Genomic DNA, 27,854 nt, shown 5'->3' with positions numbered 1-27,854 from the left:
GTAAGTGGTTTTTCTTTGCTGAGCAGTGAGAAAACATGGTAAATGGTGACAAGAAAGGATCTGTGTTCTGAGGGACGTTTAATGATTCCTGAGGACCACCGCCCTCTACCACGACTATCTCCCAAGAGGTGTGTGGGTGAAGGAGGAAGCATCTCATTAGTGCTGTTGGTCTGTCAGACTGCTTGTCAGGACTCCAGTTATCCTGTGAACATAGCAGGGGAGAATACCAAAGAAGGAACGCTCCTGACTTTATGTGAATGGAAAGTTATTTTTGAAATGAAGATTAATACGTTTAAAAAGTAAATGATGGAGGGACGCCTGGGTGGCTCAGTCAGTTAAGCGTCTGCCTTCAGCTCAGGTCACGATCCCAGGGTCCTGGGATCGAGTCCCACATCGGGCTCCTTGCTCAGCAGGGAGCCTGCTTCTCCCTCTGCCTGCCGCTCCCCCTGCTTGTGCTCACTTGCTCTCTCTGACAAATAAAGAAAAATCTTTAAAAAACAAATAAATAAATGATGGAAAGGGACCATTCTTTAACTGTATACCAATACTGCATAACAGCTGTAGCCAGCCCAGACACTGCACACCTGATGTTGGGGAAGGCAGGCAGGGCTGATGTCTGAGACTTTTAAGGAATCTCTAAAGGTAATAATATATCAGGCATTTGTAATAGGTGAACCAGTAAATATTCTGTGGCTGGAGATGCTATGAAACACCCTGTTTCAATAGGTAGATATTCCATACCTGGAGATCCTGTGAAATAGATCTTCAGACCCTGGGCATATCCACTTACCAATCAGTGAGCTCCAAACAGTTAAACAGCCAAACTCTAAGATCACCTAATTGGCTGGCTTCATCTCCACTGTATTTGCATCAGAAATATAGAAGTGAGAAACTGGAAACACTCTAAGATAGGGCTTGCTTAATATGTGGGGACCTGTGCTCTTGATATTCTCTCTTTGGAAGATTTTCCCCCAGATTTCCCTAAGGTTTGCCTCCTGTGGTAAGCAGAATACTGCTCCTCCCCCCTAATATGTCCACGTCTTAATGGCCACAACCTATGAATAGGTTAGGTTTCATGGCGAGGGGAAATAAGGTTGCAGATGAAATTCAGGTCGCTAAACAGGTGACTCTAGGATGATCACCTGGATTATCCAGATAGGCCCCAAATAACCACAAGGGTCTTTGTAAGTGGAAGAGGAAGGCAGAATACAGTCAGATCCAGGACAAGGACAGCCTGATGTTGCTGGCTTTGAAGATGGAGGAATGGGGACACAAATCACAGAATATGGGCAACTGGAAAAGGCAAGGAAATGGATTCTTAGAGTCTCTAGAAGGAATGCAGCCATACCACACCTAGCATTTAACCCAGGAAGACCCATTTTGGACTTCTGAGCTCAAAAGTTGTAAGATAATAAGTGTGTGTGTGTGTGTGTGTGTGTGTGTGTGTGTGTGTGTGTGTGTGTGTGTGTGTGTGTGTGTGTGTGTGTGTGTGTGTGTTTTAAGCCACTTTTTGTGGTAATTTGTTACAGCAGCAGGAGGAAATTAATACATCTCCTTATCATTTGATCTAAGCTCAAATGTCATTTTTTTCCCAAATGTCATCTTCTTAAAGAGACATTTCTTGACATCTCTCACCCGCTAAGGTATCTCACCACACACTTTTCACTTGATTATAATTATCTAAAATTATTTTATTTATTCCTCTTCCTTTTCACAAGAATGTAAATTCTAGGAGGGTGGGGACTTTGTTGCTCTTCTGACCTCTGTTATCTCCACTGCTTAGGATACCACAACATAATAGGCATCCAATAAGTATTTGTTATATCAATGAGCCTTGAGCTATTGAGGACCGTTAACACTCTTGCCACTGCTGATCACAGCTGGAAGGCAGTGGTTAGTGGAGTCCCAGGCCTGGATAGGTCCTATGTTGCAAGGAACTGCTCAGTAGTAAAGAGAAATAGAAATAAATACCAAATGGGAATTCCCAAATAAGCAATCAGTTGCTTAATTTCAGGTAATTTAGCAAACTTAAATAGTAAGTACTGATGTGATTTGGAGTAGTGTTGTTGGGGTCCAAAGCTGAGAGCCAAGAAAGAATTCTTGAGACGTCTCTGGTGCAGAAAGGTTACTAAAGCATCAGGACAGGCCCCCTGGGCAGAAAGAGCTGCTGCCATGGGATTGTGAGGAGCAACTGATTATATACTTTGGGTTTGGGGGAAGTAAAGGTAAGGGAAGTTCCAAAAGGATGTTCATATGCTGAAGAAGACTCACAGGATACCTAAGGCCTTGCTATTGTCAAACCAAAGCTCTTTTTCCCTTTAGCAAGGCATTAACATTAAGACAGTTGGGAACTTCCTAGAGGAATGTTATAGTCGGCCAGCCTCAAATATTTGTCAATGGGCTGTGGGTTAGAAGGACATTTAAATTTAACTACATTTCCCTCTGCCTTTGTTTCCCAAATCAGCCCCCCACCCCCGGGCCCAAGCCATTTTGATCCTTAAATTTTTAAGGTTGCTGAGGGTAGAAGGTAACTTCTGTAACTTCTGTAACTTCTTCCTGCAGAATACAGGCGTAGAAATGTCCCTACCTCTGGGTCAACACTGGTCAGTTTGGGAATTTATATATAGGAGTTACCAAAGGCAGAAGCAGCCAATCCAAGGTAGATAACATATATGAACCTCCTTGAGTAGAAAGGATCATGTGTCAGCTGGAAGTTATGGCGGTGAAGGAGTCCTGGCACCAGGGAGGGAGACACCGGAAAAAACAACAAAAGGTTAGTGTTATAATAAGAAAGAAAACTCTGAATAAAAAGACCTATGATAGTTAACTAAAATTTTCTTCCTGCCCTCAAGTCCTTTAATGTCATTTGAAAAGAAATTTGAGGTCTTCCACACATTCACAGGAATAAGAAGGCACGTTAGTTTGCCCATTGGTTTCTGGTGAAGGAGATAACAGGTTTTATTCTAGATATATGAGCCCATGAAGAGTGTCCCTCTAATTGTATTGCAGTGGGAGCACATAATATGACCCATCCAGTAGGGCCCTACCATTTTGGAGTTAAATCCCCTGCTATATTAGACTTGTGATCCTCTAAATAAACCATGTTTCTGGGGTTCATATGGGGTGAGTTGCTAGTGACTGCCAGATCTGGTTTAGAGAGGATATGGTTTGTGTATTCATTTAGAGATTTATGAATTAACCTGGTTCCACGTGAATAATTTTACAGAGCCTTATAAGTCTCCATCTATTGATAGGTCTACAGTTTTTCCATATAGTAACTCAAAGGGACTTAACCCTATTGATTGTTCTGGGGCACTTCCCCTTCTGAGTAATCCAGTTTTCTTGAGTCTCAACGCTTAAAATCTAGTATCTTACAAAGATGTGTTATTGAAACATTTTCTCTCTATAATAACCCTCATTTTTAACCAGAGATAGCCAAATCAGGGCTAATTTGATTATAAAACACATCTAATTTTAACAAACCTGGCTTCATGACATATGTAAGCTCAGCAAAAGTAGTGATTGATCATATAGATCTTTTAGAATTTGCTTTGCTGGAACTTTTTATAATAAGGAATCTCTAGGTTGAACTTTTAGTAGCCTCTCTAGGCCAGAAGCCAAGCCAAGTGCCTGCCATCAGACAGGCCTGGTATACCTATAGATTTGGGCAAATTCCTCTTCTGAAGGTCCCCAATATATCCTGAGGTTCCTGCACCTGCCAGGAAGTGACGTTCTTTACTTACCTGGTAAGACCTCTGGGAACTCTGTAAGCAAAGTATCAGGCCAATGAGGCACCTGGGTGGCTCAGTCAGTTAAGAGCCTGCCTTCAGTTCAGGTCATGATCCTGGAGTCCCTGGATGGAGCCCCGCACTGGGCTCCCTGCTCAACGGGGTGTCTGCTTCTCCCTCTGCCCCTTACCCACTCTGTCTCAAATTTTTTTTGACAAACAAACAAAACAAAAAAGTATCAAACAACAAACAAACAAACAAGTATCAAGCCAACATTTTAAAGTGTTGGCTTCATGCTTCATAAAGTCAACCTTAGGGGCGCCTGGGTGGCTCAGTCAGTTGAGCGACTGCCTTCGGCTCAGGTCATGATCCTGGAGTCCCAGGATGGAGTCCCACATCAGGCTCCCTGCTCAGCAGGGAGTCTGCTTCTCCCTCTGACCCTCCCCCCCTCTCATGCTCTCTCTCTCTCTCATTCTCTCTCTCAAATAAATAAAAATCTTTAAAAAAAATAAAATAAAGTCAACCTTAGTTCCTTAAAGCTGTCTGGTCATATATGAGTCTGTGCATGTCTCTCAAATATGACATTCCCATCAAAACCTTGGTAAAATAATGTTTCCAATGGTGTCCTGTTACAAGCAGAACACATTCTTATTGACCTTACGCAAATGACTGTAATTGCCATGAGATAAAGAATACTTATGGAGACGTTTTGAATTTCAGAGGGTTCAGGTAGAGAGAAAAGTTAGTCTTCAATTTGTTCACAGAGGAATATTTTATCTTATTTTTTATACCACAGATATCTTAAGAGGAAGTTTCCTTAGTCAGGAAGAGCAAATATTAGAGAACCAGCAATGTTTTAAACAAAAGTCACAAAAACTATAATCTTCCTCAGTTTAGTCAGTTCTGGAAATTCTTACCAATTTTAGTTTTGGGATTTTAAAGATATTAAAAACCTGTATTTGTCAAAAGTCCTTTTTATGAATCTCCTTGAAGATGAAACACGTTTTGCAAGAGAATACGAACAATAATTATAAATAACAGAAAGACTCAAAGATGGACATGGTTAAAGATCTGATGAGAGGTTACAATATAGCTGGCAGGGAAATCTGGTTATTTCTGTAACACTTAAGACTTCAAAAATCAGAATATTAAATGATGGCCTGATACTAGAACATATTAAAACATTAGGAATTGCTTATCATCTCTAGGATAGTTAAAGCATTTATCCAAGCAATTTAACCTAAGGCTTATTAAGACTTCATTTACAATTTAAATCTTGGGAAGTTTGTTTAAAAACCTCAAAGTTATAACACATGCCTGAATAAGATTACAGATTATTACAAAACTTACTCATTTAACCAAGGTTACAATAAGAGATTCCAAAGGCAAATATGTAGGGTTATATAGTTATCAGCAAAACTTAGCTCATTTAATATTGAGAAGTTTTAACCAAGTGATCAAAGACAAAACCTAGGGGGCGCCTAGGTGGTTCAGTCGTTAAGCGTCTGCCTTCGGCTCAGGTCATGATCCCAGGGTCCTGGGATCGAGCCCCACATCGGGCTCCCTGCTCAGCTGGAAGCCTGCTTCTCCCTCTCCCACTCCCCCTGCTTGTGTTCCCTCTCTCGCTGTCTCTCTCTGTCAAATAAATAAAATCTTAAAAAAAAAAAAGCAAAACCTAGAAACTAGTTTTCTAGACAGACAAAAGAGAAAAAACTTTGTTTACATTTTCTTATCAAGCATAGAGCAACAATTCAAGAAAACTGTCTTTTTAAGAGAGAAAAGCAGAATTTCAATCGTATACCACTGTACTTTTAAAATCCATTCAACTTGGGGCGCCTGGGTGGCTCAGTTGGTTAAGTAACTGCCTTCAGCTCCGGTCATGGTCCCAGGGTCCTGGGATCGAGCCCCGCATCGGGCTCCCTGCTCGGCGGGAAGCCTGCTTCTCCCTCTCCCACTCCCCCTGCTTGTGTTCCCTCTCTCTCTGTCTCTCTCTGTCAATTAAATAAATAAAATCTTTAAAAAAAAATTTCAAAAAAAAAAAAAATAAAATAAAATCCATTCAACTTTAGTCCTTACCACATATAAAATTCCCTTCCAAAGATTTTCCCTCATAAACCTACAACTTGTTCATTCAGTTGCTTCCCTTATTCTTGTCAGTCTTAATTACATTTAGCAGAATTTTAACTCAGAGACCTTAGTCTCAGCGAAAACTAAGTAGTAACCAATTGTGAACTGTCACACCAGAATTCTTTAGATGGCAAATTTATGAATCTATTAAGCACAAAGCATGTTTTCAAACAGACTCAAATATCCTTATTTTCTTTGCAATAAGAAGTCAAAAGCACAAACCTACATTCAGCAATCAGTGCTTTAGTATTTTATCTCATTTGAAAAAGGCCTAGATGTCCAATGAATTCAATCCTATTTGTTATCTAAGCAAAACTTTAAAGTTTCAGGTTGCCAAAGACTTTGAAAGCTATCTTAACAATTACCCATGAAAACAGACAAACAAAATTAACCATCATTTTAAATCATCTTTTTGCTAACAAACTGCAACAGAGATAACATGAGCTTATTTGATCTTTAGTAAATCTTGGTAGAATAAAGTTTCAATTACTTTAAATACCGAATTATGTTCCACCTGGGTCCACTTAAAAGTCAACCAATTTGCTCCCCACTGTCAGTTTTTACTGGGGACACTGGTGGGGAAATCTGAAGTGGGTGGTGTTAAGTTCGAGGGGGTGCTCTTCGCTCCTCAACGGCAAGGGTAGGAGAAGCCAGTGGTGCCAGGGGCACCCAGATGGTGTAGGAACCAGTTAGGCAGGCTGCAATCCAAGGTGGTGAAGCTATAGGTGGGGAGGGAAAGGCAGATAAAAGCCAAGAGTGCAGAGAAAGAGGTCTCCTGGTCCTAAAGCCTGTCAGCTTGAACAGATGAGCTGACACAGATTTTTAAGCTTCGCTTCCTTAAATCTTACAATCCGAATTGTTTCCAGTGGGTTAAAAGGCATCCCAAGGGAGAGTCCTTGGGGACTGAAAAAAGAAGGTCCATTACCAAGAAAATTCCCCCCGACTGCTAGGTGGTGCCCCATGCACAGGATAGGTCAGAGGTTCCTGGTGTCAAAGCGACTGAAAGCATCCCTCAAACTAAATCACTAAGATCACCGCCAGCCGTAAAGGTCCTGCCTGCCCTCCTCCCCCGCCCCCGCTTTCCCATCACATTCGAGACTACAATGGGTGCTGGCATATGGACCGAGTTTCACTTACTGTTAAGGTCCCGCCATGAAGTGAAGGCCACAAAGAACTCACCATTTTTAACCCATGGAAGACACTAGAAAAGTTTTACAAGAGGAAACTACCCAATTTTGTAACTTTAGTTAGCAGAGGACATTGACAGAGAACAGTAAAGATAGAAATCATCATGATCTAAGCGACGTCCCAACACATGAAGTCTTTATAGCCAACTTCGCTAGGAAATGGTCCCCAGTAGGGTTTTAATTCAATCGGGTACCGGTTTTGGCCAACTCCCAGTGAGGGTCTTGTGGCCAGAAGTGCCTAGACTACAGATGTGGAAGGTATCACATTAGACCAATAAGGAGGAACACACGGGAGTATTAAGATTGGCAGCCATTCTGGTGACTCAGGTGGCCATCACATGCCCAAGACAGACAGCTTTGTATAAGGACAGGAATAGAGAGGGCATCAAGTTTCTGGGTCTTATTACCATTCAGGCCAGGTTACTCTTAGCCAGAAGGCAGGCTTTGTCCTCCCCATAGAGTAGCCACGGGCTAGAGGATTGCAGCCTGAGCAATCCACATGAAAGCGTTCTAGTAAGACTGTACTCCTTGAAAAGCCCCTGAAATGAGAGTAAAGGTAGAGAAAAACTAAGTAGTAAGTAGAGGAAAACACTCACCAAGTTGGCACCGCGGCTCAGAGTCCAGATGAAAAGCCCCATGTTCCAGCATCAAATGGTGTGTTTTTGGAGTAGTGTTGTTGGGGTTCGGAGCTTACGGCCAAGAAAGAATTCTTGAAATGTTTTTGTTGCAAAAAGGTGATTTTTTTTTTTTTTAATTAAAGGACCCATGGGCACAAAGAGCTACTGCCCCAGGGGATTGGGAGGAGCAACTGATTAAACACTTTGAGGTTGGAGGAAGTAAAGATAAGGGAAGTTCCAAAAGGATGTTCATATGCTAAAGAAGACTCTCAGGATACCTGAGGACTTGCTATTGTCAAACCAAGGTTATTCTTCCCTCTTGCAAGGCATTAACATTAAGAAAGTTAGAATGTTTCCTGGAAGACTGTTACACTGCAGCCTCAAATATTTGTCTATTTGGCTGCAGGTTATAAGGACGTTTAATTTTCTCTATACTTCCTTCTTTGTTTCCCACATCGAGTACCATTCCTAGGCAACTGCAGACTAATGATTGCCAAGAAGTAACCAGTTTGGGAAGACCAGAAACGAGTGAAAAGATACATGATTAACTCAGGTTACTAAATATTGTGAAATCTAATTCTTAGGGGAACACATACAAAAATGTCTCATAATGATGAAGGAACAAATGAGTAAAACAGGACAGATCTTTTTTTTAATACTGATGAGTCAGTTCTCAAGTGTTAATTCTGAAGATTATCAGGTTTAGTTCAAGACTGAGTTCTGATAACCTTTGCAGTTTTTCCACTCTATATTTAAGAGTTCCTTATTTAATAGTTCCTAAAAATTCACCTTCAGAAAGGGCTGGCCGCAAGGGAGGAAGGATCCTCCTAGCCCAGTGACGGAGGTTGTGCAGAAGCGTTCCCCAAGCCCTGGGGTCAACACCCTGGAAAAGCCCAGAGGCTCGAGGTCGCTTGGAGCCACGCCCAGATCCAAAGGGTGGCACCCGCCTCTGCACCTAGACTCTGAGCCCCACAGGGCCCGGAGTTAACTGCCCGGAGCAGCCAACCAATGGCCAGGGAACGGGGGCGGGACCTCGCGGTGTCCGACCAATAGGAATGAGACGGGGCAGGAGGGCGAACCAGCTCCAAGGCCCCGGGGTTCGTAGCACCAGCCCCCGGCCCAGCTATGTGGGACCCTCTGGGCGCTGAGGCATGCGCCCCGGCGCTCGGAGGCGCGCTCTTTCTGCTGCTCTTCGCGCTGGGGATCCGCCAGCTGCTGAAGCAGAGGCGGCCGACTGGCTTCCCCCCCGGGCCGTCGGGGCTGCCATTTATCGGCAACATCTACTCGCTGGCCGCCTCGGGCGAGCTCCCCCACGTCTACATGAGAAAGCAAAGCCAGACGTACGGCGAGGTACAGGCCGACGGGCTGCGGGCTGGGAGGGCCCGGGCCTTCCTCAGGGGTGGACTTGACGGCCGCTCCGAGGCCCGACCTGTCGAGACTGCCCTCCCCTGTACTACCGACTTCTCGGGAACCAGCTTCCCCAGTCGGCGGGTAGGAGTCCTGGAGGCCGCGCCCCTTCAGGGGAACCCGGCCCAGCCAGGACCTCCCACCCTTCCGACGCCTAGCGGGATCAGGCGGGAATCCCCTGGTAGTGCTCGCGCGCCTGCGCATGGGCCCCGAGGGCGCCAAGATTGTGCTCCGCGCCTGCGCAGTGGGGCCCCGAGCTGTTTTGGGAAGCGTGTGGGTTGGGTTTGTTTTTTTTTTTTTTGGCAGCGGGTGGGAACTAGACGGGTGTGCGGTTCTACCCGTGGCTTCTCGCGAAAATGGGGCATCCAAGTTCTAGGTCGTGATTAATGTTTAATAGGACGTTACTAAATGTTTGCATCTAAGGATGGCTGCTCTAGGCGTCTGCTATGGGGATTAGAAAGCGCAGGTAAGGCCCCTGGCCAAGATGGTCTCTGGAAAATAATTACGAAAGAGCGAATGAATTGATGACTAAAAATCGGTGCGGAGTCCTACAGCGAAGTGAGCAGTGTCGGCCTGACTGGCCAGGAACATCCTCATAGCAAACACTGGGACTGCGCCGCTGTGGGCCAGCCTCCCTTCCAAGGTGCCCTGACGTAAACTCACAACCGTCCGGCCCAGCTACTTCCGGCCTTTCGCACTGTGCAGAGAAGGAAAGTGCAGCACACCAATGCTGAGGGACTTGCACACAGCCGCACCGCCGCTCCCTGCCGGGGAAAAGGCCAGAACTCAAGCGTGTGCTTGGAAGGATGTCCTAACCTCGGAAGGAGGCAGAAGTTTCCAGAGCATTGGCACTGGCTGAGCTCACCTGTTTTGTATTGAATCCTTTCATGCCTACGCAGCAACAACAAGCTGCCAGGCTCGGCCAGGTGCTGGGGATGAGGCGAGGAAGGCGACACTGCCTGACTTTAGGGAGTCAGAGCCCGGGAGAGAGAGCAACTCTAAATATCGACCACAAATTGTGAGTGCTTTGAAGGAATAGTACAGCAGGGCTCTTTGGCAATTGTGGTATTTCAGGTTGGGGCTTAAATTTATTTGAACCAAAGTTTCCGAGAATTATCTTAGGTTCTTGCACCGCTCTAATGGTTGACATTGTTAAAGGGAAAGTGTTTTTACGTAAAGCAAATTATATAATTCTTATATTTTATGTCAGCCTTCCAGTTCTCCAGGAATTGAGTGTTAACTTTTCTCTGAATTTTAATTTTTCTTCATGAGTAATGATAATAACTAGAAACAGTAAACTGCTATTCAAATGTTCTTGGTTATTAACTGCAAAACAATTTATTAGGCCTGTAACATAAAAAGTATCTTTAAACCAGTTATGTGAATGCTGTCTTGCAGAATAGGAAGATGTTTTTCATATATTCCCTATGCTGAACCTTTCATTCCCATGACTTATTCCATACCTGGAGGCTTGTACCTCCCACTCACCTTCATCCATTTTGTCCATCCACCCACCCCCTCTCCTCTGGCAACCACCAGTTCTCTGTATTTATGGGTCTGTTTCTGCTTTTGTTTGTTCATTTTGTTTTTAGATTCTTTCTGTCTGACTTATTTCACTTAGCATAATAGCCTCTGTGTCCATTCATGTTGTCACAGATGGTAAGATCTCATCTTTTTTATGGCTGAGTAATACATATATATGTATACATTATGTCACTTCTTCATACATTCATGTATTGATGGACATTTAGATTGCTTCCAATATCGGCTATTGTAAATAATGCTGTAATAAACATAGCAGTGCATATATCTTTTTGAAAATGTTTTCAGTTTCTTTAGACAAATATCCAATAGTGGAATTACTGAATTGTATGCTATCTTTTTTAAGATTTCTTTATTTTAGAGAGAGAGTGTTCACAGGCACACGCTTTGGGGGGAGGGGCAGTGGAGAGGGGAAGTAGACTGCCTGCTGAGCACAGAGTTGGCCTCAGGGCTCGATCCCACCACCCTGGGGTCACTACCTAAGCTAAAACCAGGAGTCAGACACATAACTGACTGAGCCACCCAGGTGCCCCTGTATACTATTTCTAATTTTAATTTTTTGAGGAACTTCCATACCGTTTTTGCAGTATCTGCACCAATTTACGTTTTCACCAACAGTGTACAAGGGTATCTTTTTCTCCGTATCCTTGCCAACACTTATTATTTCTTTTCTTTTTGATACCAGCCATTTTTTTTTTTTTAAGTAGGCTCCATGCCCAGCGTGGAGCCCAACTTGGGGCTTGAACTTACAACCTTGAAATCAAGAGCTGAGCTGAGATCAAGAGGAGGGACACTTAATCGACTGAGCCTCCCAGGCACCCCAGATACTAGCCATTCTGACAGGTATAAGGTGATATCTCATTGTGGTTTTGATGTACATTTCCCTGATGATTAGTGATGTTGAGCATCTTTTCATGTGTCTCACGACATGTGTATGTCTTCTTTGGAAAAATGCCTATTCAGGTCCTCTGCCCATTTTTAATTAGATTGTTTTAATGGTGTTGAGTTGTATAATTTCTTTATGTATTTTGGATATCAGACTCTTATTGGATATATCATTTGCAGATACCTTCTCCCATTCAGTAGGTTGCCTTTTCAGGTTTTTTTGTTGTTGTTTTTGTTTGTTTTTTTAATGGTTTCCTTTGCTGTGTAAAAGTTTTTCTTTTGGTATAGTCCCAATAGTTTATTTTTGCTTTTGTTTCCCTTGCCTGAGGAAACCTATCCATAAATAAATTGCTAAGGGAAATGACTAGGAGATTACTCTCCATCTTCTCTTCTAGGATATTTATGGTTTCAGGACTCATATTTAGGTCTTTAATTCACTTTGAGTTTATTTTTTTATATGGTGTAAGAAAATGGTCCAGTTTCATTCTTTACATGTATTGGTCCAGTTTTCCCAGCACCATTTATTGAAGAGACTGTCTTTTCTCCATTGCATATTCTTGCCTCCTTTGTTGTAGATTAATTGATTATATAATCGTGGGTTTATTTCTAGGCCCTCTTCTGTTCCATTAATCTAGTGTCTATTTTTGTGCCAGGATCATAGTATTTTTGATTATTATATCTTTGTAATATATCTTGAAATCTGGGATTGTAATACCTCCAGTTTTGTTTTTCTTTTTCAAGATTGCTTTGGCTTTTCAGGGTCTTTTATATAATATAAATTTTAGGATTATTTGTTCTAGGATTTCTAGTTCTGTGAAAAATGCTGTTTGTATTTTGATACCAATTACATTAAATCTTTAGATTGTTTTGGGTAGTATGGACATTTTAACAGTATTGGTTCTTCCAATCCATGAACATGGAATATCTTTCCATTTGTGTCATCTTCAATTTTTTTTTATTAGTGTTTTATAGATTTCAGGGTACAGGTTTTTCACCTCCTTGGTTAAATTTATTCCTAGATATTTTATTTTTGATGCTATCATAAATGGAATTGTTTTATTAATTTTTCTGGTACTTCATTATTATGGCAATGCAGCAGATTTCTGTATATTGATTTTGTGATCTACAACTTTACTTACTCATTTGCTACTTCTAATAGTGTTTTGGTGGAGTCTTTAGGGTTTTCGATGTATAGTATCATGTCATCCACAGATAGTTTTACTTCTTTCTTACCAATTTTGGCGCCTTTTACTATTTTTCTTGTTTGATTGCTGTGGCTAGGACTACCAGTAGTATGTTGAATAAAAGTGGTGAGAGTGGACATCCTTGTCTTGTTCCTGATCTTAAAGGAAAAACTCTTAACTTCTCACCATTGTGTATGATGTTAGCTGTGGGATTGTCATATATTGTCTATATTATATTGAGGTATATTCCCTCTAAACCCACTTTGTTGAGAGGTTTCTTGTGAATGGATGTTGAATTTTTTCAAATGTTTCTTCTCCATCTGTTGAAGTGATCATATTATTTTTATCCTTCATTTTATTAATGTGGTGCATCACTTGGATTGATTTTTGAATGTTGAAGCAGTCTTGCATCCCCAGAATAAAGAGAAGGAGAGTGCACCAAGAAAGGCTTCGTAGAGGATATTCCCTAAAGACATGGTATGGTCTGGACAGTATGGCAGTCAAGGGAGGCATTTCAAATGAGAAAACAGCCCAAGCAAAGGTTGAAAAGTGTTTATCAGTTTTCATCAATGGCACTTTTCACATCCCTCTTACTAGCCCTTCACCCATGGTGTTGTGTAATAGTATACTTAAAAGTATGTCTTCACCACTATTCAGTAATTTAGCATATACTTATCAGTTATCAACATCTGCTACATACTGTCCTAAGTGTGAAGATACAGCAGTAAACAAAACAGTGGTAAAAATCCCTGTCCTGGTGTAGCTTATGTTCTCCTGGGGGCTGAGGTGGACGGGGAGGACATGGACAATATAAATAGAATAAGTAAATGATAAAATACATCAGAGTACAGAGTGTGAAGTCAACTAAATTAGGGGAAGGGAGATGGAGAAGGCTAAGGGGTAGAATTTTAACTGAGGTAGAGCAGGCCTCACTGCAAAGAAGACATTTGAGCAGAGGCTTAAAGGAAATGAAGGAGTAAACTCTAGGAATAACTAGGGGAAGAACATTCCAAGCCAAAAGAACATGCACAAAAGCCCTGAATCAGGAGTATGTAATATTGAGAATCACCTATAAAGAGACAAGTTGAGAGGCTGTTGTGATAACATGAGGGAAAATGAAGGTGGCCTGAATCAGAGTGTTAGGGATGGAAGGGTAAGAAATTGCCATCTCCTGTTTATATTCTGAAAATAGGAGCAACGTGACTCTAAGCAGTGATGTGGGGCTGGGGAGAAAAATAGAGTCAACACAGGCAGTAGTTTGGGTCCTGAACAGCTGGAAGGATGAATGGAGTGCTCATTACCTGGGAGAGTGAAAAATTGTGGGCAGAGCTGGTTTGCAGGGAGGGAAAGAAACTTGATCACAGACTGACTTCTAGAAGGGAAGGAAAGTGTTTCACAGACCTTTACCAAAAGTCCTTGAAAACAGCACATACCAGAATAGATGCTAGTTCAAATAGCAGTTTCCCCAGTTTTACCCTCAAATAGGGACCAATTTTTTTTTTTTAAGATTTTATTTATTTGACAGAGAGAGACACAGCAAGAGAAGGAACACAAGCAGGGAGAGGGAGAGGGAGAAGCAGTTCTCGGTGAGCAGGGAGCCCGATGCGGGGCTGGATCCCAGGACCCTGGGATCATGACCTGAGCCAAAAGACACTTAAACCCAGGCGCCCCTAGGGACCAAATTTTTTTTTTTTTAAAGATTTTATTTATTTATTTGAGAGAGAATGAGAGAGAGCACGAGAGGGAAGAGGGTCAGAGGGAGAAGCAGACTCCCTGCTGAGCAGGGAACCCGATGTGGGACTCGATCCTGGGACTCCAGGATCATGACCTGAGCCGAAGACAGTCGCTTAACCAACTGAGCCACCCACGCGCCCAAGGGACCAAATTTTTGAGTCAAGGTGGATTGTATAACAACTTGCGCAAACCATGGCTCCTCCTTGGTCTTTGTAATTCATACTGTCCACACCTGATAGCTTTACCCTGCAATGGACTCTTCTGTTTGTTCTTGCTGCATATTAACACAGCTTGCAATCCCAGGGTCTTCTACCATCCTCCCTCAGTCTTTTTGTCCTACATCAGAACAACTGCCTATTCACTAATACCATCCTTTCCTGCTGTGATGCTGTGATTTATAATAAATACATATTTGGTTTTTGTTCCTTTCCTTGGAATTTCCTAAATGTTAAAAGTAAGAAAGAAGTCTTTTGTTATTCATGACAAGCCCCTTTCAACCACACCTGAGTTTACGCTAATGAGGTAATTTTTGGACAGTCCCTAGAATGGGAGTTTATTGCCAGGAGAACCAATCATGATTAGAGGGCTGGAACTTTCAGTCATACCCCCACTACCTCTGGGAAAGGGAGAGGGGCTGAAAGTTGAATCAGTCACCAGTGGCCCACGATGTAATTAATTGTGCCTAGGTAATAAAGCGTCCATAAAAATTCCTGAATTACAGGTCTCAGAGAGCTTCCATGTGGATGAACAGGTGGAGGTGAGCAGAGGATAGAGAGCATGCCTGGGGAGAACATGGAAGCTCCGCTCCCCTCCCCTTTCCCCATACCTTCCCTATGCATATCTTTCATATGGCTGTGCCTGAGTCAAATCCTTCTATAATAAACTGTTAATCTAGTAATTATTTTCCTGAATTCTCTGAGCCACTCTAGCATATTAATGGGACCCAAGGAGGAGAGGTCGTGGGAACCTCAGATTTATAGCCTGTTGGTCAGAAGCACCTGGACTTGCGAATGGCATCTGAAGTAGAGATAGGGAGTAGTCCTGTGAGACTGAGCTCTAACTTGGGGGATCTCTGGGTAGGTAGTGTCAGAATTGAGTTAAATTCTAGGACACCTAGCTGGTGTCCCAGAATTGCTGAGGTGTGGCAAACCCACAACAACTGGTGTCAGAGTGTTAGAGTAGAGAGTATTGAGATTAGAGGAGAGACACAGGAGGAGGCATTATCCCTTTCTATCTGTTAAAATTACACTTCTGGGAAACGACTTTAAGACCATTCCATTACTGCTTTGGGAACTGAAAGAGTCTCACATTTGCTCAGCTGGTAGCCATTCTCTTGGCACTGAAACTCTTACACTGCCACTTTTGACTAATACCACTGCTTGTCACATGCAGTCCATGCTACTTTCCCAAGGTTCTGGATGTCTGTTGCTCGGTCAGCAGAGCCTATCCCTTTGCCAAAGACTCTGTTGTTAAGTGGGTTGCTTCTGCTACTACTTGGAGGTCTTCATCACGTTTTTTTCCTGTAATTACTTCTGCTGAACTTCTGTTTTCCATTAAACTTCCTATTTGGGTTTTTTTCCCCCAAAAGTAGTGTAAACCATAGTTAAATCTGCTCTACTTATTTGCAAAGAGTTGAGGGTTGACTCAGTATTTTGGCCCTAAAAAACTCTCAGCCAGACCCTGAGAGGATGAAGATAAGCAGTCTTTGCACCCCACTGATAAAGTAGCATTGTTCCCTCATTGGACTAGCTAGAATAGACTACAGGAGGTGTTCTGTTGTAAGTGAACCTGACGTGAAGCACATGAGAAGCTCCAGCAAGGCATAGGATGATGATCTTCTGATTTGCCTTCCCTTTAGCGGAGGGGCATCCGCCTGTGCCTATGTGGTAAATGCCTTTTCTCCAGGGTCAGATTCCCTTAGGGGCCATCTTTGTTAACTTCATGGAATTCAGAGACCCAAATACAAATGAGCCTAATTATAATACGTTTATACTTCAAAGTTATCTCTCAGGTAATTCCCTCCCCTATCTAAGCCTGGAGTAAATAATATATAGATGGTGCTTCTTCCTCATTTATCTTGAAAATAAAAAGAGATTCCTAGAGCTCATTGAATGCATTGAGTTGGAATGAATCTTAAAAGATCATCTGAATCAAGTATCATATTTTCTGTGGCATCCTTGAAGCCCAAAAAGGTTAAGGGTTCTGCCCAGGGTCCTGTATTTGTTTAATGACAAAGCTTAAACTAGAACCCAGGCTTAATGAGCCCAGTACTCTCTTCCTTAAACCATTTATAGGATTATGTCTTCAGGCACTAACCAGGTAATGAAATTATAGTGTTTGCTATGCCTTGTAGAGAGAAGGCACTCAAAACATTGTCAGTTGAATAATAAATCCTTCCATTTTCAGGGAAGTAACAAATACTGGGAGAACTGGGCTTAGCACGGGTGAATTTCCATAGTTATATTTCTCCATTTTGTCATTTAAATGTTTTTCTTTTCTTCTCAAAGATCTTCGGTTTAGATCTTGGAGGTATATCAGCTGTGGTTTTAAATGGCTATGATGTAGTAAAGGAATGCCTTGTTCATCAAAGTGAGATTTTTGCAGACAGACCATGCCTTCCTTTATTCATGAAGATGACAAAAATGGGAGGTATGTTTATTTTTACCTATTTAGTGATTTACTATTTTATTTTATTTTTTTTGTTAAGATTTTATTTATTTATTTGACAGAGAGAGACATAGTGAGAGCAGGAACACAAGCAGGGGGAGTGGGAGAGGGAAAAGCAGGCTTCCCACTGAGCAGGGAGCCCGATGTGGGACTCGATCCCAGGACCCTGGGATCATGACCTGAGCCGAAGGCAGACGCTTAATGACTGAGCCACCCAGGCGCCCAGTGATTTACTATTTTAAATTACACTCCTTATTTGATGTAACTTTAGTATTTAGAGTGTAGGTTCTGTTGTACTGATTAACAGGAAAGAATTAATTAATTTAGGTTACAGAACTTAATATTTAAAGACCTTGCAGGCTGCATTACACCCATATTTTAGACCAGTACATGCTCATTCTGCTGTTGTAATTCTGTCTAATAATTATTGTAAATAATGTTTTAAAGAATTAGCATTTAATGATACCTGCAAGTTTTGTGAAGCAAGTTAGGAACACACATGTGCACGCACACTTGAATCAAGAGTGGTTTTTAAAGCCAGTCTTGAGTACTTGGTGACATTTTTACCATCAGAATAGAATGTGAAGCAGCCTTTCTTAACTACTAACCAATATGATATATAAATGAAGAATTGTGAGATTTGTGTAAAGGACTAGCTTCTGTTTGGTTTAGTGTTGATCAGCATTGGATGATTTGATATTCAACAAGGGAGGAAGGCTGAAGGTTAACAGAATTGGTGAGCAGAAAGCCTAAACTAAAATGTTGAAGTCAGATACAGTGGTTTTAATACTTAATAGTGTAAGGGTTTTACAATGATGGTGTCCAAAACTCTCTAATGAGAGCTTCACACTCAATTGCAAAGAAAAATGTAACAAAATTTGGCTTACATAGACTAAAGACATTGAAAAGAAAATAAAAATTAACCATATATTGAATTACAAAGCAAATCAACCTAATGCAAAGAAAACAGCAGTTTTAAAGGACAAATTCTTAGGCCAGAGGATAATGATACTTGAAAGCAATAAAATAAAACACAAATTTCCAGCCTCTTAATACTCTTCTCAATAATACTTAGGCCAAAGAAGAAATTATACCACAATTATAATAGAAGACCTTTAAAGAAATTGTGAAAATGAAAGATGATGTTATCAGAGTAACGTTTGGGATAAAGTATATACTATATATTTTTCAAAGCTATAGTTTTGTAGTTTGGACTATTTTTATCATCTGAAATAAGCATTTGACTTGATATTTTCAAAAAACAGTAAGAGAAAAAGAAGTAGAAAATTGTGTGTTATTGTAAATACATATGCACTGAACTTGGAACTGAGAATTCAGAGCCCACTCTTTGGGTAAAAGTTGCCCTATAAGTGGGCTCAGCCCATGCTTGGCCAGCACAGAGTTATCGCAAGGCTCCTCTGTACCCTCTTGTACATGTATCTCATACGCATACATTGCTCTAGGGCTTTGCACTAGCTGTTCCCTCTAAGCAGAGATCTTTCCCTGCATATCTGCTTGACTCGCTCCCTCATGTACTGTATCTTTACTTATTACACTTTCTCTGAGGTTTTCCCTGACCACCCTGTGTCTCCTTCCTTGCTGTAATAATTCATTCATTTGCCTCTTGTCACTAGTGTGTAAGGTCCATGAGAGTAGACATCTTTGCCTCTTTTGTTTACTGATATATCTGTGACACTTAGAACACCGCCTGGAGCACAGTAGGTGCTCCATAAATACATGTTGAATGAGTATTTGTTGAATGGTCATCTGGGAGTATAGAAAAGACAATGGACTATGGGAACATAAGATGGCTGCACAGCACTAAAGACCCTCTTTTGTATGGTTAGCTTTATCATAAGCTCCAAATTCAAAAACTGTTGCACAAAAGTTGCTGAAATGTAAATTTTATAGGTACCTCATGTACACAAGAGAACATGACATTTTTCATCAAAAGTACATGTATGTACCAATTATGAATGAAATTTTGAGTAAAGTGCATGTTATATATATGTGCTAAAGATATTGTTTTCCTCTCTCTCTCTCTCTCTTTTTTACACATCGATTGATTTTGGCTCAGTTGGTTCTGCCTTCGGCTCAGGTCATGATCCCAGGGTCCTGGGCTAAAGCTCTGGGCTCGAGCCCCGCATCAGGTTCCCTGCTCCGTGGGGAGCCTGCTTCTCCCTCTCCCTCTGCCTGCTACTCCCCCCTGCTTGTGCTCTCTCTCTCTCAAATAAATAAATAAAATATTTTTAAAAAAAATAAAGATTGATTTAGAGAGAGAGCATGGTGGGGAGAGGCAGAGGGAGAGGGAGGAAGAATCTTAAGTGTACTCCATGCTGAGCTCAGAGCCTGATGGTGGGGCTTGATCTCACAATCCTGAAATCGTGATCTGAGCTGAAATCAAGAGTCGATGCTTAACCCACCTGAGCCACCCAGGTGCCCCTGCTTTTCTCTTTTTTCTTTTTTTTTTTTTAAAGATTTTATTTATTTGACAGAGAGAGACACAGGGAGAGAGGGAATACAAGCAGGGAGGGGAGTGGGAGAGGGAGAATCAGGCTTCCTGCGGAGCAGGGAGCCCAATGCAGGGCTCCATGGGATCATGACCTGAGCCAAAGGCAGATGCTTAACGACTGAGCCACCCAGGTGCCCCACCTCTGTTTTTCTCTAGATAGGTAATTTTTTTTTTAATTTTTTGCAAATCACTTTTTTAATTCAAGTATAACTAACAACAGTGTCATATTAGTTTGAGGTATACAATGTAATGATTCAATAATTCCATATATTAGTGCTCATCATAAGTGTACTCTTAATGCCCTTCACCAATTTCACTCGTCTCCCCACCCACCTCCCCTCTGGTAACCACCAGTTTGTTCTCTGTATTTTAGAATGTTTTATTGTTTGTCTCTTTTTTCTTTGTTTTGTTTCTTAAAGTCCACGTATGAATGAAATCGTAAGGTATTTGTCTTTCTCTGACTGACCTATTCCACTCAGAATTAGATTCTCTAGATCCATCCATGCTGTTGCAGATGGCGAGATTTCATTCTTTTTTAGGGCTGAGTTATATTCCATTTGGAATATACCACATCTTCTTTACCCATTCATCTATCAGTGGACACTTGGGTTGCTTCCATATCTTGGCTATTGTAAATAATTCTGCAGTAAACATAGGGGTGCATCTTTATAATTTAAAAGGAATATATTCTATAGTAGCCACATCATAAGAGCAGAGTATACTCTGAAACTTTAAGGCAGCAATATCAACATTAGAAATTTGAGTTTTGTGTTTGCCCTGTCTTCGTTTGGGCTGCTTTAGTAAAAATACCAGATTTAGTGTCTTAAACAACAATCATTTATTCTCACAGATCTGGAGATTGGGAAATCCAAGATTAAGGTGCCAGGAGATCTGGTGTCTAGAAGGAGCTACTTCCTAGCTTGGAGACAGATATCTTCTCCCTGTATCCTCACACAGCTGAGAACAGTCATCTCTTCTTGTGTTTCTTATAAGGGCACCAGTCTAGCTCATGAGGCTCTACCCTCATGACCTAATTACCTCCCAAAAGGCCCCACCACCTAATACCATCACTTCGGGGGTTAGGCTTCAACATGTTTATTTTGTGGGGACACAAACACTCAATTCATAGTATCCTCCTTTTGGCTTGAGTATTTCTACCACACTGACACCTCATTCAGGCTTCCTTAGCCTCTTCCAGAGTTACCTTGTTAGGTAACATATGCCTTTAACAGGACAGAATCTGTATTCTAAAATCTAGAAACAGAAACTTTCTAGATGAAACCATCCTACAAGGATGGTTTTCAGTTGTTTTCTTAGTCCAAGATAAAATTTGCCCATAGAACATGCAGTGGTTTGTCTTTTGTAGATGAGGCTTAGAGTAATAGCTAGATAATAAAGTCATCGGGTCTAGTTCACCTAGGATGAATTACATAGGACTGTCCAGTTTCTTGTGGTAGGAGAATTTCAGGTCTTTTCTGCCTGTCTCCAGATAAAAAGACAAGCTTTATCTGTTGACACTATTCTGTGGCTAATGATTAGCAAAGAACAGGGCTTAAGCACTAGGTCTAATTTTAGTTTTATAGAAAGATAATTTGGAGAAGAATGACTAACCATCGTTTTTTACTCCGTAGCATCTTCAGGTGTTAGATACAAGAATGTAGGAATGATAAAGTTTTTTTAATGCTTTATTTTTTTTCCAGGCTTACTCAATTCCAGATATGGCCGAGGATGGGTTGATCACAGAAAATTAGCTGTAAATAGCTTTCGCTATTTTGGATATGGCCAAAAGTCTTTTGAATCTAAAATCTTAGAAGAAACCAAATTTTTTATTGATGTTATCGAAACATACAAAGGTAGACCATTTAACTTTAAACAATTAATAACAAATGCTGTTTCAAACATAACCAATCTGATCATTTTTGGAGAACGATTCACTTATGAAGACACTGATTTTCAGCACATGATTGAGTTATTTAGTGAAAATGTGGAACTGGCTGCCAGTGCCTCAGTCTTCCTTTATAATGCCTTTCCATGGATTGGCATCTTACCTTTTGGAAAACATCAACAGCTATTTAGAAATGCAGCTGTGGTCTATGATTTTCTCTCCAGGCTTATTGAAAAAGCTTCCATCAACAGAAAGCCTCAGTCACCTCAGCATTTTGTCGATGCTTATTTAGATGAGATGTATCAAGGTAAAAATGACCCATCATGTACTTTCTCCAAAGAAAACCTCATTTTTTCCGTGGGTGAACTCATCATTGCTGGAACCGAAACTACAACCAATGTGCTATGGTGGGCAATTCTTTTCATGGCCCTTTATCCTAACATTCAAGGTGAGGATCCTCTTGATCTCAGGACTGTCCCTACATTTAGGGCTCACACATGAAAAGAGTCTTTGGCTATGTACGAAGCATTTTATTTAGGAATCTCTGCTGTGCTAGCCAAGAAGAAAAACATTTCATAGTTGTTTTTTTAATAAAGATTTTATTTATTCATTTGACAGAGAGAGACACAGCGAGAGAGGGAACACAAGTGGGGGAGAGGGAGAAGCAGGCCTCCTGCGGAGCAGGGAGCCCGATGTGGGGCTCGATCCCCAGACCCCGGGACCATGACCCGAGCCGAAGGCAGATGCCCAACAACTGAGCCACCCAGGCACCCCAGCATTTCATAGTTATAAAGAGTTTCACATCTGTTCTCTCAAGTCATGTAAAAACCTCAGAGATAGGTCTTATGCCTGTTTTATAAAAATGAGGGAAAAGGCAAACTAGCTGACTTGCCCAAGCTCAGCCCCTGGAAGTGGCAGAGCTGGGACCTGAACCCTGCTTTTTAATTCAAGTTTTATGTTTCACTATTTCCCTTGCTGAGAGTGATGTTATTTCAGTTGTAGGTTTGTTTAATTTTTATTTTACTACTTTTAGTGTTTTTTTTTTCACAGCAAAGGTACTCAGAGCATTGGTTTCTGGTGGCACACAATATATGGCATATTTTCAAATAGAACTCCCAGATAATGAAAAATCTGAATCTGGTTGTAACCATACCTTGTTGACTTATTATAAATTACCCAAAGGGAAATTACTTTGGATATAATTCTAAGAATTGCATAATAATTTGAACACTTTTTCTCTGACAGGACAAGTTCAGAAAGAGATCGATTTAGTTATGGGACCCACTGGGAAGCCTTCTTGGGATGACAAAAGCAAAATGCCTTATACGGAGGCAGTTTTGCATGAAGTTTTAAGATTCTGTAATATAGTGCCATTAGGGATTTTCCATGCAACCTCTGAAGATACAGTTGTACGTGGTTATTCCATTCCTAAAGGCACAACAGTAATTACCAACCTTTATTCTGTACACTTTGATGAAAAGTACTGGAGAAACCCAGAAATATTCTCTCCTGAGCGATTTCTGGACAGCAGTGGATATTTTGCCAAGAAGGAGGCTTTCGTTCCTTTTTCCCTAGGTAAGAGAACTTTCACAGGGACATGACTTTAGGACAGAGGATAATGATGATTGATCATGTATGACATCTTAATCTGAAGTATTCTGTTGTAGAATTAAAGATTCCAACTCTGAAAACACAGCATTGATTCTTACAGGAGAGACTGGTTTAATTAGAAAGTCATTAACACCTGTTTCTCCTCAACATTTAACTGAGTAACTAGAAAGAAATGGTTGAGAAGCTCTGGCTTCTTCTGAAACTTTTTTGCTTGTGGATTTGAGCTTGTAATCAAAACTTGTAGAGCTAGAAGTCAGTAATAGGTAGCTTGAGAAACTGAGACCCAGGGGGAAGAAATGACATCAGAATTTGAAGTGCAACTGAAACATACCTCTCTTGGCTCCTCATTTATTGTACCTCATCTCCAAAAATATTGCTTGGTTCCTCTTGCTATCCGTGAAAAAGTCCACGGACCACAAGACCCATGGAAGACAGACTGAAAACTCTTCCTTTCATTGGAGAAGGGTTCACATTTAGTCATTTGAAATGAAATACACTCTCCTGGATCTAGAACAAAATGGCATGCCTGAGATTCGATCTTTCATGGCATATCTTGGTCTGTGTTGCAACGTGCAAGGGAAGTGCAGAAGGGATTAATAAGCTTACAGAAGCCCATGATCTGACAAGAGAAGGTAAAGAAATGGGCTCTGGGAGCTGAAGTGCCAATTGTTATTCTCTTTAATAAACATAACTGCCTCTAACTTTCTTTAAATACCAGATTTCCTGAATGGTACCCATATAGTAGATGTAAATTTTGATAAATACTATGGATTTTAAAAAATTGTGTCTATTTCTTTTCTGTTTAGGGAAAAGACATTGCCTTGGAGAGCAGCTGGCTCGGATGGAGATGTTCCTGTTTTTCACAGCATTGCTCCAGCGGTTTCACTTGCATTTTCCACACGGGCTGGTTCCAGATCTGAAGCCCAGATTAGGCATGACATTGCAACCCCAGCCCTATCTCATCTGTGCAGAAAGACGCTGAAAGTGCTGGCCATCTTGTGGGAAAAGGTTATCTGGTTGCCTTTTACCCCTGAACCTTGATTATCTAACCAGTGTGTGTGTTTATACAAAAATCACAGCATCATAAAGCCAAACAAACACAGCCTTTGAAAGTAGTACTAAAGCAATAATAAGCATTAAGTACAGTTTTTTCCAAGCTTTTGTGACTTCTGAGGTGGAATTATCTGTGGAGGAAAACAAAGGTACAAATGACAGGTGTTGCTTAAGTAAGCAAGGCCATGGATGCCCTAAGCAGAGCCTGACTTTTCAGCCTCTTGTTGAACACCGGGTACCCATTTTCCTTTCTTGACTCCATCTTGCTCCTGTCCTGGGGGCTTTGCTTCCAAATGCCAATGCCAGTTCCCTTCTAATAAGATATTATCATTAGTGGGTAGTGTGGTAGGAGTCCAGTTTAATAGAGAACTAAAGAAATTAGAACCTAAATAAATGAGTTTGGAGGACAGGTATATTAGACATAGTGGCAGATAATAGAAGAAATATCTGTGTATTTAAGAACCTGCCAGTGCTTTCAAATCTTGCTCCCTATTATGTGTGCATAAGAATTACCTTGTTCTTATTACAAATGAGGGTCCCTGTGACCCAAGTATTCATCCCCATAGCACCAGTTCAGTAGAAGGAAATTACAGTAATGTAATTATAATAAAAAATGACACCCCAAAAGTAATTATTAATTCTTCATAGACACAGACATTTTTCCTAGTACACGTTTTTCCTAAACCAATCACAGATCTTAAAGATGGAATCGTTTTACCTTTTAAAGGTCTCCAGCCATTTCCTTGGATTACTGTTATTTTTCTGAAGAGAATACTATACAAATCAAAAAAACATGCTTTAGAGCATTATGGGCTTCTAGTAATAATGATGCCAGGAAAATAACTGTGAACTGTGACCGTCCTGATCAAACTGGTAGGTATATTAACCCATTTATAGTTTTTTTGACATGATTTCTGCTAAGGTTGTACATCAAGGATTTCTGCTCTTGTAACTTGGCTCATGAATAGTTGCAGCCTTAAAGTAAATGCACATAACAATGACTTCTGTTAAGAATATGAATTTAACCTTAATAATCTCATCTGTTGAATCTTTTCAAGTTTCTCTGTGATGAATCAGGAGTCTTTGCATCTCTGATATATTAAGATGTTTCTGGTTGCAAGAGGAAAAAATCCTAGGCAAATTTACTTAAAGGAGAAATTAGGCGGTAGTGTGGCAGTTTTAGAGTAGGTATGACCTACATACTCCATGGTATCATCAAAGATCTGATTGTTTGCATTTTGCATCCCAGATGGTATCAGCTTTATCTTAAGACTGACTCATGGAAGTTCATGTGCTTTGCCTCCTTGTTTAGACTGAGCTTGGGTTGTTTCTGGGGGAGTGAGGGAGCTTTTCAGATATTCTCCCAAAACTGTTCTTTGTGTCCCATAGGTCTTAACTAAGTTACATGCCCATCTTTTAAAACTCTGTCTTTTGAGTGGGATTATGGTTCACTTAGGCCTGACTACTAGAGCCAATGATGGAGTTGGCTTCTCCCAAAGTACATGTGCTACATTGGGGTAGTATAGTTATCTATACAAAAATAAGGAGAGTTATAAGGAGAAGAGGAACTCCTGACTAGCAGACTAATTAAAATATCGAACTCACTGCCCTCTAACCACTTGCTAAGCCAAGCAACTTTCCCACCTGCTTCCCTGACTCTTGACAATTGTATTCATTCAAATTACTTTTTGATCTTTGCTTTACCTTTGGCACAGCAAATCTCTCATCCCTGCACCTCCTACTTACTGTCATTTCTCCTATATATGCCTAGGTTGACCTCTACAGACTGGGGATTCTGGAAGCTTGGTGGTCTTAGGAAAGAAATTTAGTGAACTAGAATAGATTATAATCAAAATTAAGGCGGTCTTATGTTGCTCTTGATTACTACTATCACTATTTTTTTCTAGGATGATTAAAACCTTCATAAGTCTACAGAGAATAAAGAACATGCTATTTATTTTCTTTACCTTATATCTAAAGAAATGTCTATTTTTTCTTACTGAAGTTAAAGCCAACCTGACAAAAATCATTTAAAAATGTAGATTTATAACTTGTGAAAGGTAAAAGAGTTTTAATCTCACTTAATGTGCTCATGTTATAGCCAAAGAAATAGGGATTCATATAGAGGAAGTGATTTCTCTAGTTCATAACAAAGGCATGTCCTTCCTCCCATATTTTTGCTCCTAATGCTTTATACTATGCTTTACAGTTTATTATAAGGTTATTTTTTATATAGTGTCAGCTCTTGACTGGAGCCAAGTAACTGTGGTAAAAATAAAATACTGCACTTTTGGAAAAATACAAATTTAAAAAAAAAATTTTAAGATTTTATTTGAGAGTGAGAGATAGCAAGAGAGAGCATGAGCGGGGAGGAGAGGGAGAAGCTGAGCAGGGAGCCCGATGCGGGACCCGATCCCAGGACCCTGAGATCACGACCTGAGCCAAAGGCAGACACTCAACTGACTGAGCCACCCGGGTGCCCCAGGAAAATATAAATTAACATGAATTAGTAAGTAATCCATAATGGAAAATATTTATTTTGGGGAACTATGTAGTAATAGACTGTGGATCTACTGCAGTGGAAATGCCTTCTTTCTCATCAGTCAGTAGTGAGCTCCTACCTAGAATGTTGGAAATCTAACTTCTGATTCAGAATGGCAACTGAGCATACTTCTCCTCAAATGCCACTGAAACAACTGTAAGGGTAGAAAAAGGGATAAAGGCATTGAGAATGGGGCTGGGGGACCATATTAGGGAATTATATACTTCCAAGTTCTAAAAGATGGAAGGCAAATGGAATAATATTGAAAGAACTACAGACAAGACCAGGCATAGTCCAAGGCTGAGGTAGAGGTGGAAGCTCATTCTTCACAGGACAGCTATGGAGAAAATCAGTAGGAAAAAAAAGAAAAAAAGGAGAGGAGCTCCTGAGGACAGAAAGAGTGGAAAGAACTCAAGCCATGCCCTTTCCTCACTCTACTTTCTCTTCCTGTTTGTGCAGGTGTAGAACTTGCCCCCAGTGCTGAAGTAAAAAATCTAAATAAATTGAGTGCATAGAAGATGATGGTGTTCCTACAGAGGGATTGGTGCCCTAGATTGGCAGCCCCTAGTTTGGTCTAATTTTGATCCTAAAGTTCTACATCGCTCAAACCGTTAATCAGGTGTGAGGGCAAGTTTCAAGCAACCAAGTAAGCGGGAAATGTTAGCAAAAGGTTATCATTAAGAATTTAATATATTTAACTATAGAAGTAAGACTAAAAGAGTAAGTGTAACAGTAATACCTAAATGTTTTACACTCTGACAGGGTAGAAATAATGCATCTAACAACAAGCAACAAAACAAAGGAGAAAAGGTAGAATGTAGAATAAGCTCCCTGATTGCCCCATGTATAATAAGAATCAAATCAAAGGTAATAATTTAAAACTGACAAATCAAGTAGTAGAATTTTAAGTATATTTAAGAGTACAAAAGTAAAGGATAGGAACATTGCCTAAACTTGGGTAGCGGAAGGTATGGGGGAAGAAGTAGTACAAGCTAATGTTACTCAGAAAAGAAAAGCAGATACTATGTAAAGGTGTAAGTATAAAGAAAACCACTAAATCAAAAATACAAACCTTTCTCAATGTTAAAACTAAAATTACTTTTGTGGTAAAGAGCAAATAATATGAGAGAACTAAACTTAAGTCTCTACACAGTCACATGAAGAAATGTAAAT

At 40.7% G+C, this 27,854-nt stretch overlaps 2 protein-coding genes across 9 annotated transcripts in view; one reads left to right on the top strand and one right to left on the bottom strand.

Annotated features, from left to right (window-relative positions):
* LOC113914133 (calcitonin receptor-stimulating peptide 1) overlaps positions 1 to 9,276 on the bottom strand; it is a 53,838-nt gene extending 44,562 nt beyond the window's left edge. Inside the window, exons 1-2 of the mRNA XM_035722883.1 lie at positions 9,004 to 9,276; positions 7,639 to 7,731 (exon numbers count right to left, since the gene is read on the bottom strand). The gene's annotated coding sequence lies outside the window, so the exon portion shown is untranslated. The remainder of the gene's footprint in view (positions 1 to 7,638; positions 7,732 to 9,003) is intronic.
* The window catches only part of LOC113914132 (vitamin D 25-hydroxylase), a 40,652-nt gene continuing 21,533 nt past the window's right edge, over positions 8,736 to 27,854 (top strand). For 3 of the 8 annotated variants that reach the window (XR_003517388.2, XR_003517387.2, XR_003517386.2), the window contains exons 1-5: positions 8,736 to 9,009; positions 16,919 to 17,060; positions 21,291 to 21,923; positions 22,721 to 23,050; positions 23,893 to 25,012. Coding sequence is in view for 4 of the 8 variants with exons in the window: in XM_027579031.2 (XP_027434832.1) it covers positions 8,785 to 9,009; positions 16,919 to 17,060; positions 21,291 to 21,923; positions 22,721 to 23,050; positions 23,893 to 24,068 (1,506 nt within the window). In the remaining 4 variants the exon portion in view is untranslated. Of the gene's footprint in view, positions 9,010 to 9,381; positions 10,085 to 16,918; positions 17,061 to 21,290; positions 21,924 to 22,720; positions 23,051 to 23,892; positions 26,504 to 27,854 lie in introns of those variants that run through there. The other 5 variants (XR_003517389.2, XM_027579031.2, XM_035722880.1 and 2 more) reach the window with 5 other exon arrangements.

This window comes from Zalophus californianus, chromosome 11 (genome assembly GCF_009762305.2).
Source record: "Zalophus californianus isolate mZalCal1 chromosome 11, mZalCal1.pri.v2, whole genome shotgun sequence".
NCBI classification, from domain to species: domain Eukaryota; kingdom Metazoa; phylum Chordata; class Mammalia; order Carnivora; family Otariidae; genus Zalophus; species Zalophus californianus.
Note: the sequence above shows the minus strand (reverse complement) of the source record. Positions and strands in the feature narration are given on the sequence as shown.